Source organism: Podarcis erhardii (assembly GCF_964252035.2).
Source record: "Podarcis erhardii genome assembly, chromosome: 9".
Taxonomy (NCBI): domain Eukaryota; kingdom Metazoa; phylum Chordata; class Lepidosauria; order Squamata; family Lacertidae; genus Podarcis; species Podarcis erhardii.
In genome coordinates, this window is record NC_138512.1 from 70,351,604 (window position 1) to 70,366,941 (window position 15,338).

Genomic DNA, 15,338 nt, shown 5'->3' on the forward strand with positions numbered 1-15,338 from the left:
ATGTTGTTTGCTTTCTGACATTTGTCGTTGAGAGGTATATTGCCTCTCAACATGGGGGTTCCATCTGTTAGAAATATTTCCACGGTGCAGCCTTCTCAAGGCAGTTCACAAAGAGTTTCCATAAGATCACATCAGCAATTTACTAAATAGCCCCACCTACTGAACAGGTGCAGATAAATGCAAGTATTGGCACATCAGTCAAACAGAGACCGGAATCAAGTCTTCAAGGTCGTCTTAAAAGGCAGCAGAAAGTGGGTGATGCACAGGTCTTTGGGGAGGGAATAAGAAAGGCATGGGGCCACACAGTGCCGGTGTTATGTACTGAGTTGAATAGGATCCAAAATGCAGTAGTCTGATTGGTCCTAGAACAATAGGATCCAAAATGCAGCAGTCTGATTGGTCCTAGAACAATAGGATTCAGAATGCAGCAGTCTGATTGGTCCAAGAACAATGCAGCAGTACGATTGGTCTGCAGGAGCCATCCAATCCAGCTCCAGATGGAAGTGAATCCACAACCTGATTGGCCTACAGGAGAATTCGAGAATTAGCCAATCACGTGCAGCCCATTGTGTAAATAATGTACATAAAGCAGATACTTTGGGGAAACTTTCATTCCTCCTCACCACTATGAGCTGAATAAAGAGCATGAAATCCACTCTCGACTCTGAGTATATTTCAGCCAGATTTACGTATAAGCTAAACAAGCTATAGCTTAGGGCCCCACTCTCTTGGGGGACCCCAAAAAAATTAAAGGAAAAAGAAACTGGATGTACATTTCTAAAATATAAGATAAAAAACAAATAAAATAAAATCTACATACAGCAACAGTGTTTTGTGTTGTGTAGGCTCCTATGATGTAAGTCATGGGCCCCACTTGCTAGTCTGCTCCCTAAAATATCACTGGTTTGCTCACTTCTATATATAGGGTGCCTACATTCTGCATCTGCAAATGGCTTTAGACACCTGTTAGGTCCATAAATTACCATATAGCATATATTCAATACAAAAAACAGTGACAATTTGTTGTTGACAAAGGACAGCTGGACATAGAAAGGGCCCCATTACCGTCAGTAGCTTAGGGCCTCATCAAACCTAATTCCTGGGGCCACCACAAAAAAGGACCTGGTTCTGATACCTGCATATCTAGCATATCATAATGGCCTGCCATAGCCAGCTTATATCTAGGAATGGATTTTGATTCTCCATTATTTCATCTAATACTATAAGCATATAACACCACACTTGGCAGCGGACCCTGTCCAGCGATTTTTAAATAACCCTGCTCTGGGGCCACTTGGCCAATAAATCAGAAAACAATAGCTTGTTGTTGCTGTTTAATCGTTTAGTCGTGTCCAACTCTTCGTGACCCCATGGACCAGAGCACGCCAGGCACTCCTGTCTTCTACTGCCTCCCGCAGTTTGGTCAAACTCATGCTGGTAGCTTCAAAAACACTGTCCCACCATCTCGTCCTCTATCGTCCCCTTCACCTTGTGCCCTCCATCTTTCCCAACATCAGGGTCTTTTCCAGGGAGTCTTCTCTTCTCATGAGGTGGCCAAAGTATTGGAGCCTCAGCTTCAGGATCTGTCCTTCCAGTGAGCATTCAGGGCTGATTTCCTTCAGAATGGATAGGTTTGATCTTGCAGTCCATGGGACTCTCAAGAGTCTCCTCCAGCACCATAATTCAAAAGCATCAATTCTTTGGCGATCAGCCTTCTTTATGGTCCAGCTCTCACTTCCATACATCACTACTGGGAAAACCATGGCTTCAACTATACGGACCTTTGTTGGCAAGGTGATCTCTTTGCTTACACAAAAGTTAATGCTTACACAGTATGCCTCTGCTGCTATCAGGCCTCATGCAAATACTCTTTACCTGCCTGACAGCATCCACTAATTTCCTGGAAGTAAATCCTCTGCTGATTTCAGTGATTCTTATTTCCTCTTAAGTACAGTTAAGACGGCAGCCAAATAACATCCTTTGATGCTCCACATTTCCAACAAGCTGTATTAACGCGCCAGCTCCTTTCCTTGACAGCACAGCTTGCAAAATCGAGAAATTATATCAATGAAAAGATTCAAAGTGACAACCAGCCGCCTGATGTGATGCCAGCAGCCTCAGATGGAAACAGGGGTCTTGATTCTGCCGTAAGCATCTCTTCGTTCCCATCAGCTGCTCGGACAATTAATAACAGGGACAAACATTTAAATGAATAAACAGAAGGGATTTGATCCCAGAAAATGAAAGGAAGTTCTGCAGAACTCTGCAGAACTTTTATTGATATATATAATCACAATAACCATAATAACCTTTTATTGAGGGTGAAAGAGGAGAGCGCAAAATATGGTCTGAAGCTCAACATCAAAAAAATGAAGATCATGGCCACTGAGCCCATCACCTCCTGGAAAATAGAAGAGGAAGAAATGGAGGCAGTGAGAGATTTTACTTTCTTGGGCTCCATGATCACTGCAGATGGTGACAGCAGCCACGAAATTAAAAGACACCTGCTTCTTGGGAGAAAAGCAATGACAAACCTAGACAGCATCTTAAAAAGTAGAGACATCACCTTGCCAACAAAGGTCCGTATAGTAAAAGCTATGGTTTTCCCAGTAGTGATGTATGGAAGTGAGAGCTGGACCATAAAGAAGGCTGATCGCCAAAGAATTGATGCTTTTGAATTATGGTGCTGGAGGAGACTCTTGAGAGTCCCATGGACTGCAAGAAGATCAAACCTCTCCATTCTGAAGGAAATCAGCCCTGAGTGCTCACTGGAAGGACAGATCATGAAGCTGAGGCTCCAAGACTTTGGCCACCTCATGAGAAGAGAAGACTCCCTGGAAAAGACCCTGATGTTGGGAAAGATGGAGGGCACAAGGAGAAGGGGACGACAGAGGACGAGATGGTTGGACAGTGTTCTCGAAGCTACCAGCATGAGTTTGACTAAACTGCGGGAGGCAGTGGAAGACAGGAGTGCCTGGCGTGCTCTGGTCCATGGAGTCACGAAGAGTCGGACACGACTAAACAACAACAACAATAACCATAATATTATTTCAATCCTGCCTGTTCTTCAGACAGTTTACAGCTAAAAATACAAAAACACAGGTCTTGAGTTTGATCTGCATCTGTCCCTGTTTCAGTAGAGCATTATAGGTCACCAAAGTTGTGCAGGGGAGGTTTCTGTCCCCGAAAAGGCTAATCTAAAGGAATAATTCACCTGTCCATCTTTGAGAGAATTGCATAGGAATGATTTTCTGCTTTGCAGAATTGGGACAGCTAGTCACTTTGTAAATGCATATGCAAGCAACAGAATCACAAACAAATGTTTACCAGGCAAGGACACTTGTGACTCTCTACTCTTAGGAAACTGTCGAGACTGTCTTTAAAAATGCCTTGAACTATATGAATGAGTAGGCGAAGGTTTCCACAGCAGGGAGATAAGCAATTTTGACCTCCCGGTTGCTGCATTTAACAGCTTCTGTTAAAGGCACAGCCGCAGAACCTGACTGGAAAAACTGGCAGCTCCAGAATCTGCAGCAGCTGATGGATGCAACAGCACCCCACGAGGGCAGAGGGATTTTTAATGGTCTCTGTGAGGCTTTGAAGATGCCTTTCAAGCCGATTCACATTGCTGCAAGATTGCTGCTGACACTTTTTTTTGCTGCTGCCTCTTGCACTGGGCCTACGTAAAGAGTCTGTCTCCAACTAGGAGGAGAAATTAATGGACCTGTCAACAATGTCGATTAATTACAATGCACCCCCCTCAGCATTGGACTAACATTAGATGCAACCCAATATTATCTCCCCCCCAAAAAAAATCTGTATATATAGAAATGTTTGTATTTATGATCTTTATATTTATAAAATATTATGCCACAATGTACTTGTTCAAAGGAAGGCAATGTGGTGTAGTGGTTAGAGTCATGTCAGGCTGGGACAAGTGAGTCCTGCGTTCGAATTCCCCAGGACTGAGCCACAATCCAGTCTTTATTCTCCAGCCCATGGGTAGGCAAACTAAGGCCTGGGGGCCAGATCCGGCCCAATCGCCTTCTAAATCAGGCCCGCAGACGGTCTGGGAATCAGCATGTTTTTACATGAGTAAAACGTGTCTTTTATTTAAAATGCACCTCTGGGTTATTTGTGGGGCCTGCCTGGTGTTTTTACATGAGTAGAATGTGTGCTTTTATTTAAAATGCATCTCTAGGTTATTTGTGGGGCATAGGAATTCCTTCTCCCCCCCCAAAAAAAAAATATAGTCCGGCCCCCCACAAGGTCTGAGGGACAGTGAAAAAGTTTGCTGACCCCTGCTCCAGCCCTTCCACACTGTAGACCAATAAAAGTATTTTAACAGGGTGTTTCCCAAACGTGGGTCTCCAGCTGTTTTCAGACTCAAGTTCCCATCATCCCTAACCATTGGTCCTGCTAGCTAGGGATGATGGGAGTTGTAGTCCCAAAAAACAGCTGGAGGCCCAAGTTTGGGAGACCCTGCTCTAACTCTTCCTTTTCCATCGGCTCAATTGCCTGCTGGCCTAGTGTTGTGATGTGAATGAGAGGAAACCATGTATGCCATCCTGGGTTTCTTGGAGCAAAAGTGGGGGCAAGGATGTCCTCTCCATATGTTTGGACTACAGCTATCATCACCCCAACCTGCACAGGTGAGGGCTAATCCTGATGGGAGCTGCAGCTGTCAAAGCATCTGGAGGGTACCAGGTGAATGAAGGGCAGCAGGAAGACATAGCACCAGACAATGGGAAACTTTTTTTTTTCATTTTCCTTTGCATGAGATTTTTCAACTGTTCTTCTATGTTCTTTCAATGCTGATTTCAAATCGGAAATCGATTTTTGTGTACATGCTATAGTTATCTTTCAATTTCCGACTTTTGCTGATATGTCATATTTACACTGGGGATAATTGCACACTGATACGTTGATCTACCCTAACCACATGGTAATTATTGTATTGCAAACTTAATTTTTCTTTATTTTTACAGTTTTTTAACCAAAATATTTGTATTTTTCAGATCGGACTGTGGCTTCTTCAAGTAGACAAAAATGTGTCTATAGCATGTACACGAAAATTGATTTCAGATTTGAAATCAGCATTGAAAGAACATGTAACAACAGTTGAAAAATCTCATGCAAAACAAAATGGAAAATTTTTTGTTCCCCAGTATACTGTGTATCCCAAAGGAATACATTTTTTTGCATACCTCCAACTGTACATAGATATACATGTCATTTTCAATGCCATACATATCATGTTTAATGCTATATAAGTCACTTACATTTATACTCATATTGTACTACTTTGGCTATGTGTTTAATAAAATATTGAATTCTGGCATTATGAAAAACAAAGATTATGGTGAAAGGTGAAAAACATGAATTGCAAAAAAACTAGAGCTTACAGAACAAAACCAACTTCAGATTTCAGAATCAGCACTTCGAAATTAGGTTAGAACAACTGCAGGTGTCAATGCAACAAAAAAATTGTTCCCCAGTGTAATCACTGTTCTCCTGCATTCAAAGCAGGCCAGGTGTTTTGCTTGTTGACCATGATTTTCCTCCTCCTCGCATTTCTAGAGAGCTCCAGTCAGAGCAGACCCTTTTTGTCAGGTGGTGCATTTCCCCCCAGCTACTTAAAGACACAAGGGGGCACTTTCTTTTTGCAAGGTACTTCTTTTGCTGAGGCACAGAACTGAGATTGGAAGGGAGAAGGCGTCGCTGGACCCGAGCGAGATTGCATCATGGATCCTGTGAGAGTCCTCTTTATTGTTGCTCTTAGATTATTGGTTCTGAGATTGTTTTACAAGCAGCAGGACCTAAACAAGGCCAGAAACTTATAAGCATCAATAGGTCTCTTTGGGAAGCGGTGTATCAGCTACGAAACAAGCACATTTTGCATGTGTCACTATTGCATGTCTGACTTCTATCTTTTTCTCTTGCTTTGGGGTTCTTGAAAATCTATTATTGGTGCATCGTTAGTAGGGCTGTCCTCTGTTGATGATGATGGTGTGCTATCCAGACAGTTGTGCTTTCTAGCATAAAGGGGGGCGGGACTGGTCTCTGCCCTGCAGAGCTTACAATCAAAACGTCTACCTGTGGGAGAGATAAGTGTAATTTAGGAGGCGGATGTATGCCGATGCAGTTCAGCATACTCAAAAAGTCTTTCTAGAAGGGGTGGGCGTTGAGGCTTCACAGAAAAGGCAAGATTTGAAGAGGGCTTGGAAACATGTGTTTGAGAAAAATCTCCAAATGAATCCGAACTTCAATGTCTAAAATCCCTGGACAAGGATCCTGAGATCACGTTAAGGGTAGCCAAATTCTGTGCGATTGCCATAAAACTTAGGGAACAAGCTGTGCTATTATAATAATGTTTTAAATGATAATTTTAGGTTATATGTTAGTGATTAAGTTTTAATTTATATATATTTTTAACTGTTGCTATATCTGTATTGTCCCTGTTATACCTAATTGCAAATTCAAATGTATCCCCATGGTGTTTGATGATTCCCTTGATATTGTATGTGGGCTGGAACTGGTCTGTGACCGAAATAATGAAATTCATTCATTCATGTGTTTGAGTGAGTATGCAAAAAATAATCTGTGGTTTGTTTACAGTGTCTTTAGGCTTCCCTATAAGAGTTAGTGAAAGCAGCGCTTTTAACTGGAGGTTGCTACTGGGAATAACATGGCAGGAGGGAGAAGTAATTGCTTTCTATATGGGACTAGCAAGCTGCTAGTCTTAAAGATCTGGCAAGCCTTGGATTCCCAACACTGTCTGTAGCAAATGAAATTCTCTGTGCTTCTGCCTATTGATTTATTGTTGACTCCTTCCTCTTATCCTGTCCCATAGGTATTAGGGAGTGCCCTCATTCATCCATGGACCCGGTTTCACGACAAGCCAATGAATGTAAGAGCCTTCACTTTCTTGCCCCTTTCCCTCCGAAATCTCACCATTCCACCATCGCAGCTGAAGGCGTGTTTCCCTCTTCCCTAGGGGCTGGTTGCGACGGATTTTCTCCTTATGCACGGAGACACTGTCCAAGTGAAAGGGAGGATCTCGTCGGATGCCAAAGAGTAAGTTGAGAAGTAGGAAAGTGTCTTGCGACTCTTGTGGTGCATTCATATTACTGCTTTGGAGTACAGTGGTACCTCGGGTTACATACGCTTCAGGTTAGACTCTGCTAACCCAGAAATAGTACCTCGGGTTAAGAACTTTGCTTCAGGATGAGAACAGAAATCGTGCTCCGGTGGCGTGGCAGCAGCAGGAGGCCCCGTTAGCTAAAGTGGTGCTTCAGGTTAAGAACAGTTTCAGGTTAAGAATGGACCTCCAGAACAAATTAAGTTCTTAACCTGAGATACCACTGTTGCTATTTTGCCTGCTTGCCCCCCAAGCTGTTCATGTCAGCATGGCTTCAGTTAGTATAATAAATAATAATAAATTTTTATTTATATCGCGCCCTTCCTGGTTCAGGAAACTGGGCTCCTAACAACAAATTTAAAACACTTAATTGATGCTACAAAAAAACACCAACAACCCAGCATAAAATACGGTATAAAGCATAAATAACAATAAAATCAAATATTGATTTAGGGGGGGGGGAAATCCATCCAATAAACATTAGATGATCACCAGGGCTAGCTGGCTAAATTAGTCCCACCTGGGCCAGCGAGGAGACCAGGGGAGAACCAGCTGTGGGATCCCAGAGTGGGTAATCTTCACAAAAAGGGAAGGGGGAGGGAAGGAAGGGGAATAAAAGATCAGGCCAGGTTCAAATATACACACCGGAGAGCACTTATGGGGCAGAAATGTCTAATTCCTACGCAAAGGTGTTCGTAGATTGGCTAGTGATAAGTTGGGAACACCTTAAGGACTGCAGTCTTTATGAAGCTGGGTTAAGAAACAACTGCACCAAACTGTTGCCTGTTACACAGGTTTCCCGTTTGTAATTTATTATATTATATTTCTATCCCACCTTTCCTCCAGAGAATGAAAGGCGGCATGCACACTTTCCCCATTTTTTTATCCTTGCAACAACCCTGTGAGGCAGGTTAGGCTGAGAGAGTGGGGGGGGGGGATGCCTCCTAGAGTTTCATGGCTGAGCAGGATTTGAACCCGGCTCTCTGAGGCGCAACTCCAGCGCTCTAACCACTACTCCACACTGGCTCTCAAAATAATGCAGTTTAGATGACATCATGCGGATTTAAAGTTCCAGCAGGGTCGACAGGAGTGCAAACACACCCTTGGATGGTTTTGCTAATGCAGGGGTGAGAATAAGAAGTGGACCTCTGCACTGTTTTCTGGCCCTTGGCCCTTTCCCCAGGCTGAATCCCTTGCTGGCCCTGATGCCTGCAGAGTGTCCTTGCCTGGTTGGAATTTCCCATTGAACTCTTAATTTTTCATGCTAGCTAAGATGGAGTGTAAGGTAAAGGTAAAGGGACCCCTGACCATTAGGTCCAGTTGTGACCGACTCTGGGCTTGCGGCGCTCATCTTGCTTTACTGACCGAGGGAGCCGGCGTACAGCTTCCGGGTCATGTGGCCAGCATGACTAAGCCACTTCTGGTGAACCAGAGCAGTGCACAGAAACGCTGTTTACCTTCCCGCCGGAGTGGTACCTATTTATCTACTTGCACTTTGACGTGCTTTCGAACTGCTAGGTTGGCAGGAGCAGGGACCGAGCAACGGGAGCTCACCCCGTCGCGGGGATTCGAACCACCAACCTTCTGTTCGGCAAGTTCTAGGCTCTGTGGTTTAACCCACAGTCCCAGGATGGAATGTGGAGAATCTTATACTGTACACTTTGTGACTCCTGTTGCACGACAGGGCTCTCCAAACTCTGATCTGTGAGCTTTGTTCAGGTGGCCCTCAGCCTGTCTATAAAAACAGCAATTCAAAATCCTATAGCACCTGTTGCAGCACATTACAACATGCAGGAAAAAAACCATTAAGTTCTCTATGTGGACCTGTGGTGATTCTCAAGTGACCCATGAGGGGAGGAGAAATGTTGGGGTACCACCGAGTTCAGGCACTTAAGAGTCATGGGGGAAGGAAGCAGATTTGGGAGTCTATCCTGCCACCCCAACAGTCTATATCAGGGTTTCCAAAATTTGGGTCTCAAGCTGTTTTTGGACTACCATCATCCCTAGCTAGCAGGATCCATGAGTGATAATTGTAGTCCAAAAACAGCTGGAGACCCAAGTTTGGGAAACTCTGGCCTATACAGTGGTACCTTGGCCTACATACGCTTCAGGTTACAGACTCCGCTAACCCAGAAATAGTGCTTCAGGTTAAGAACTTTGCTTCAGGATAAGAACAGAAATCGTGCTGCGGTGGCAGCAGGAGGCCCCATTAGCTAAAGTGGTGCTTCAGGTTAAGAACAGTTTCAGGTTAAGAACGGATCTCCGGAACGAATTAAGTTCTCAACCCGAGGTACCGCTGTATGCTGCTCTCGGTTGCTAATTCCTGTGTGATTCTCTTGCATCCCTGAGCGCTAGAACCAGGCCTTATTTCTATTTCTTTTTAAAGCTACCATTCTCATGAAGCCCAAATACAGCACTAAATGTTCTCACTGTTTGGCAATACAGGCAAGATGCCCAGGAGAGGGGCTGCATAGTTGTTGTTTGTTTATACAGAAGTCCAGGAAGCCTTAACCTCCACGCTCTTGTTTTCCATAACTTCCATCCTCTTCAAGTTTTGTTGTGCATCTGGGCCGTGATCGCGACAATCTCGTTCTTCACTTCAACGCCCGCTTTGACTACCAGACGGACGAGAACACCATTTTGAACACCATCGTGTGCAACTCCTTGCAGGACAGCGTCTGGGGGAAAGAACAGAGAATCACCGATTTCCCTTTCGAACAAGGTGCCAAAGTTCAGGTGAGGGTACGGCAGTCTTATCAAAGATCTGTGTGCAAATGGAGCAGGCAGGCGAGTGGCTACTCTGCAGAGGACATGAGTGGCCTGCAGTGTTCATGCAAGGGCCTTCTCGGTAGTGGCACCTGCCCTGTGGAACGCCCTCCCACCAGATGTCAAAGGGTAACAACAACTACCAGACTTTTAGAAGACATCTGAAGGCAGCCCTCTTTAGGGAAGCTTTTAACGTTTGATGCATTACTGTATTTTAATATTTTGTTGAAAGCTGCCCAGAGTGGCTGGGGAAGCCCAGCCAGATGGTGGGGTATAAATAAATTATTATTATTATTATTATTATTATTATTACTACTACTACTACTGTACTCCTATCAACCCCAGCCGGTATGGCCAATGGTCAGGCATGGGAGCAATACCTGAACATCTGGAAGACCCCACGTATCTTTTCCTTAGAGCAGGCACCCCCAAACTCAGCCCTCCAGATGTTTTGGGACTACAACTCCCATCATCCCTAGCTAACAGGACCAGTGGTCAGGGATGATGGGAATTGTAGTCCCAAAACATCTGGAGGGCCGAGTTTGGGGCTGCCTGCCTTAGAGGGTGTGGAAGGAGGACCTTCCTCCTTTCAAAAAATTCAATTTATATGTGTAGAACTGGAATGCAGGTGATTGAAGACGGGCTTGACTGAATAAGGCTTCTGTGCTTTATATATGTATATGTGTGTGCGTGTGCGTGTGCATGCACAGGCCAGCTCACCTTTGCCTATAGATAACTAGCATATAAGGATTCTAGCCTGGCCTGAGAAGCTAGTTTTCTGCACACAGGTTCTTTCCCTCCTGTGATTCTTATCTCTAGCTCTGCATTCTGTACCAGCTCCACTCCAAGCTTGGAGGAGGCCCTGGAAAAAACAATGTACCGTATTTTTCGCTCCATAGGGCGCACCGGACCATAGGGCGCACCTAGTTTTTATTCCCCCCCCCCAGGTCCAGGAGCGGCGGCAAGATTGTGCGCAACCTCGCCGCCGCTCCCGGAGCTTGCGGGGCTAGGGATGGGGGAAGCCCGAGCTTCCCCCGACCCCAGCCCCCAGAACAGGCAGCTATCCAAAAGCCTTCGGAGCGCAGTGGGAACTCCCGCCACGCTCAGAAGGCATGCGGATGGCTGCCTGAAGCCCGGCGAGCGCTATTTGTACTAACTATTCGTACATACATATATTTACCATACGACTATTATTTAAGTATTATTAACCTATATATTTAAGAATATTTATGTATATCGTGCATTACTGTACAACCTCATGGATATCCATTAATCACTACCTTCCATAATCTTACATTCAGACATTACCTGCAATCATTCTCTTCAACACGGAAGTGTATTTTATACATGGTTATCTCTTAATCTAGCTTCTCACGTGAGAATCATCAACCCCTGCGTATAAGGCCCGCCTCCCTAGTCTCACGTCCATAACATGAGGTTGCACCACTTTCTCACCTTTTCCAAGGCCTCTGGTTGTTAGGTCAGGACCATTCTACTCTCCATCACCACTTTCTCACCTTTTCCAAGGCCTCTGGTTAATGGGTTAGTTACCCTCTTACCCTTGCTCATAGCATAACTGGTTTTCCTGGCGGCTGGTATTTTTTATTTCTCTTTCCCTTCAGACCTCATCTCTTTCCCTTCAGACCTCATCTCAAGTGCTCCTACCAATCCGGTTTCAGCCTGAGCTAACAGTGCAATGGAGTTGGCGCAGCACTTACCAGGCTTCAGGGTGCAGGCTGCTGTCCGCAAGCCTTCAGAGCGCTCCGAAGGCTTGCGGATAGCTGCCTGAAGCCTGGAGAGCGAGAGGGGTTGGTGCGCACCGACCCCTCTCGCTCTCCAGGCTTCAGCGAAAGCCTGCATTCGCTCCACAGGACGCACACACATTTTTGGAGGGGAAAAAGTGCATCCTATCGAGCGAAAAATTAGGTAGATGGAGGTGATTTTTATGTAAATTATGCGTCTTCAGTACAAATGAGCAACTCTGTCTTAATTCTGGGTGTATATCAGTTTGCATCTGACCTGAGCAAACACTGTAGCTGCAGTGAGGCTGCTCATTGGGAGAATTCAGTGTGCAAAAAGCAAGGCTGGTACAGTGGCTTGGGCGATACCTTCCGTTGTTCTAATAGAATTGTAGAGATGGAAGGGAGACTGAGGGTCATCTACTCCAACCTCTACAAAGCAGGAATCTTTTGCCCAACATGGGGCTCAAACCCATGACCCTGAGATCAAGAGTCCCACTTGCTCTTCCACATAAGAGCCTTCTGGATCAGGCCAGTCTAGTGTCCTGTTCTTATCGCGGCCAGCCTGATGCCTGTGGAAAACCTGCAAGCAGGACCTTAGCCAGATTTAGGTTTGATGAGGCCCTAAGCTACTGAAGGTAATGGGGCTCTTTATATGTCCAACTGTCCTTTGTCAACTACAAATTGTCACTGTTTTTTGTGTTGAATATGTGATATATGGTAATTTATGGACCTAATAGGTATCTAAAGCCATTTGCAATAACAAAATACGTATTTTATCAAAGTGCATCCAGGTTTTTTTCCTTGGAATTTTTTGGGGGCCCTCAAGAGAGTGGGGCCCTAAGCTATAGCTTGTTTAGTTCACAGTGGTACCTCGGGTTACATACGCTTCAGGTTACATACGCTTCAGGTTACAGACTCCGCTAACCCAGAAATATTACTTCGGGTTAAGAACTTTGCTTCAGGATAAGAACAGAAATCGTGCTCCGGCGACGCAGCAGCAGCAGGAGGCCCCATTAGCTAAAGTGATGCTTCAGGTTAAGAACAGTTTCAGGTTAAGAATGGACCTCCGGAACGAATTAAGTACTTAACCAGAGGTACCACTGTATACGTAAATCTGCCACTGCCCAGCACAAGAGCAATCTCCCCTCTTGTGGTTTCGGCAACTGGTGTTGGGAAAACTTCCTTGCCTCCAAATTGTGTGTGCTAACTGTCCTTGCTCCTAGCCAAGGCATTATGGGCACCGTGAAGACATTGAGGCCAATGATCCTTTGACTAACACCATCCTCCGGCAAATGAAATTTCCCAGTGGACTGTTCAATGTTCCCTACTTTATGGTACTGTTGCTCCACCACTCAGGACTCTAGTTTCCTCTCAAAAGCAATAGAACTGGGGATTTTCTTTCTCTTGGGGGTTGATTTGTGGTTTGTTTGTTAAGTTAATGTGTTGACATCATTGTTCATTTTCACATATATTTTTTCCCCAATGCATTTTTATTCAGACTATCCAAATAAACATAAACAAATAAACGTATCAATATAGATATATAATACACAAATAAACGAACTATAATTATAGCTATATGTACATTGATATGTTTATTGGTATGTTTCTTTGTGTATTTTCACATATTTTTGTGCCCCTAAATATGCTGCAAGTTACTTTGTGTAACGTTTTGTGTAGTGAGCATTTTCACAGATTTAAACATTAATATGGTACACCCCTCTCCCCATCTTATCCTGCTTGTAACATGAGGGATTAAGTCCAGGGGTCAGTAAACTTTTTCAGAAGGGGGCCAGTCCACTGTCCCTCAGACCTTGTGTGGGGGAAATGAACGAATTCCTATGCCCCATAAATAACCCAGAGATGCATTTTAAATAAAACCACACATTCTACTCATGTAAAAACATGCTGATTCCCAGACCACCACCGGGCCGGATTTAGAAGGCACCATATTTTTCGCTCAATAAGACGCACCAGACCACAAGACGCACCTAGTTTTTGGAGGAGGAAAACAAGAAAAAAAATATTCTGAATCTCAGAAGCCAGAACAGCAAGAGGGATCGCTGAGAAGTGAAAGCAGCAATCCCTCTTGCTGTTCTGGCTTCTGGGATAGCTGCGCAGCCTGCATTCGCTCCATAACACACACACACATTTCCCCTTACTTTTTAGGAGGGAAAAAGTGAGTCTTATAGAGAAAAAATATGGCAATTGGGCCGGATCTGGCCCCCGGGCCTTAGTTTGCCTACCCATGGTAGGCAACTCTGGTCCTTGGGCTCTGAAGTGCCTCAGACTCAACTGAAATGTAAAGCACTTGGGTAGAAGCAGCCTCAGACAGGAGATGGAAATGCTGAATGCCCAATGTCTATACAGTAGTTGCCATTCCTTTTAGTCTTTCAGGGCATGTAAAGTGTTTAGTGTACTGGTTTTCTCATGATGACTCCTCCTGCTTCTTCCAGCTTTCCTTCATTTTTCTTTCTGCGGAGATAAAGGTGAAGCTGGCAGAAGGTCACGAGTTCACCTTTCCCAACCGGCTGGGCCTGAAGACCATCAGCTACATCAAGGTGGAAGGAGACTTCAGAATCAGAGCCCTCAAATTTCTCTAATTTCGCCCTGCGTCCCTGTAGTCCGGCAACAAGTCTGAATAAACTCAACCGTTCTTCAAAAACTGCCTCCATGGTTTTAGTTTGTAACAGTGAGGGGAAATACTTTTGAGTCCAGGAGCCTCATTCCCTGCTGGAGAGCCTTCTGTGGCCCACATGACCATGGTGGGTGGAGCCAGAGGCAAAAGTGGACAGGGCAACAAATGTAAATATTGCCTTTGAACAGTTGGGCATTTTCTAGGTAAAGGGACCCCTGACCATTAGGTCCAGTCGTGGCCGACTCTGGGGTTGCGGCGCTCATCTCACTTTATTGGCCAAGGGAGCCGATGTACAGCTTCCGGGTCATGTGGCCAGCATGACTAAGCCGCTTCTGGCGAACCAGAGCAGTGCATGGAAACGCCGTTTACCTTCCCACCGGAGTGTTACCTATTTATCTACTTGCACTTTGAGGTGCTTTTGAACTGCTAGGTTGGCAGGAGCAGGGACCAAGCAACAGGAGCTCACCCCATTGTGGGGATTCGAACCACCGACCTTCTGATCGGCAAGTCCTCGGCTCTGAGGTTTAACCCACAGCGCCACCCACGTCCCCTAGGCACACTCAAAACCCCCACTCACTTCTCTATCTAGACCGGTCTCTCTCAACCTCTGGTCCCTGGCTGTTGTTGGGGCTGCAAATCCCATCATCCCTAGCTAGCAGAACCAGTGGTCAAGGGTGATGGGAGTTAAGCCAAGGTTAAGAAAGGCTGGTCTAGACTCTAGACCGGGGGTTTTCAACCAGTGTGTTGTGGCACCCTGGGGTGCCTTGAATGATGGTTTGGAGTGCCATGGGCAACACTGGCCTCTGTCCTCCTTTCCTTCTCTCCCTCCTTGATGCCCTCTCATGTCTCTGCCTCCCGAAGGCTTGCACGGCTGGTTGTTGCAGCAGCCCTGGCTGCAATCTCCCCTGGCGAATGGTTGCCTCTGGGGCTGGCCTGGGGGTTGCCAGGAGCCGAGGCGGCTTTGGAGTGAGCAAGCAAGTGGGAGAGGGAGCCCAGCCATCTTGTCCGCCAGCCCTTGCTGTTGAGAACAGACAGACAAAAGGGAGGCAGG

At 45.4% G+C, this 15,338-nt stretch overlaps 1 protein-coding gene across 1 annotated transcript; it reads left to right on the forward strand.

Moving 5' to 3' along the window:
• The first annotated feature begins 5,669 nt into the window (after positions 1-5,669).
• On the forward strand, positions 5,670-14,270 carry LOC309350369 (16 kDa beta-galactoside-binding lectin-like). The gene is made up of 5 exons (XM_081877413.1): positions 5,670-5,753; positions 6,854-6,910; positions 6,998-7,077; positions 9,694-9,877; positions 14,106-14,270. The coding sequence occupies exons 1-5, from the start codon at positions 5,745-5,747 to the stop codon at positions 14,250-14,252; spliced, it is 477 nt and encodes a 158-aa protein (XP_081733539.1). The 5' UTR covers positions 5,670-5,744; the 3' UTR covers positions 14,253-14,270.
• Positions 14,271-15,338: the final 1,068 nt, after the last annotated feature.

Coding starts and splice junctions, on each gene's coding strand:
- LOC309350369 (XM_081877413.1), top strand. Junction 7,078..9,693: donor ATCTCGTCGGATGCCAAAGA/GTAAGTTGAGAA, acceptor ATCCTCTTCAAG/TTTTGTTGTGCATCTGGGCC. Junction 9,878..14,105: donor AACAAGGTGCCAAAGTTCAG/GTGAGGGTACGG, acceptor TGCTTCTTCCAG/CTTTCCTTCATTTTTCTTTC.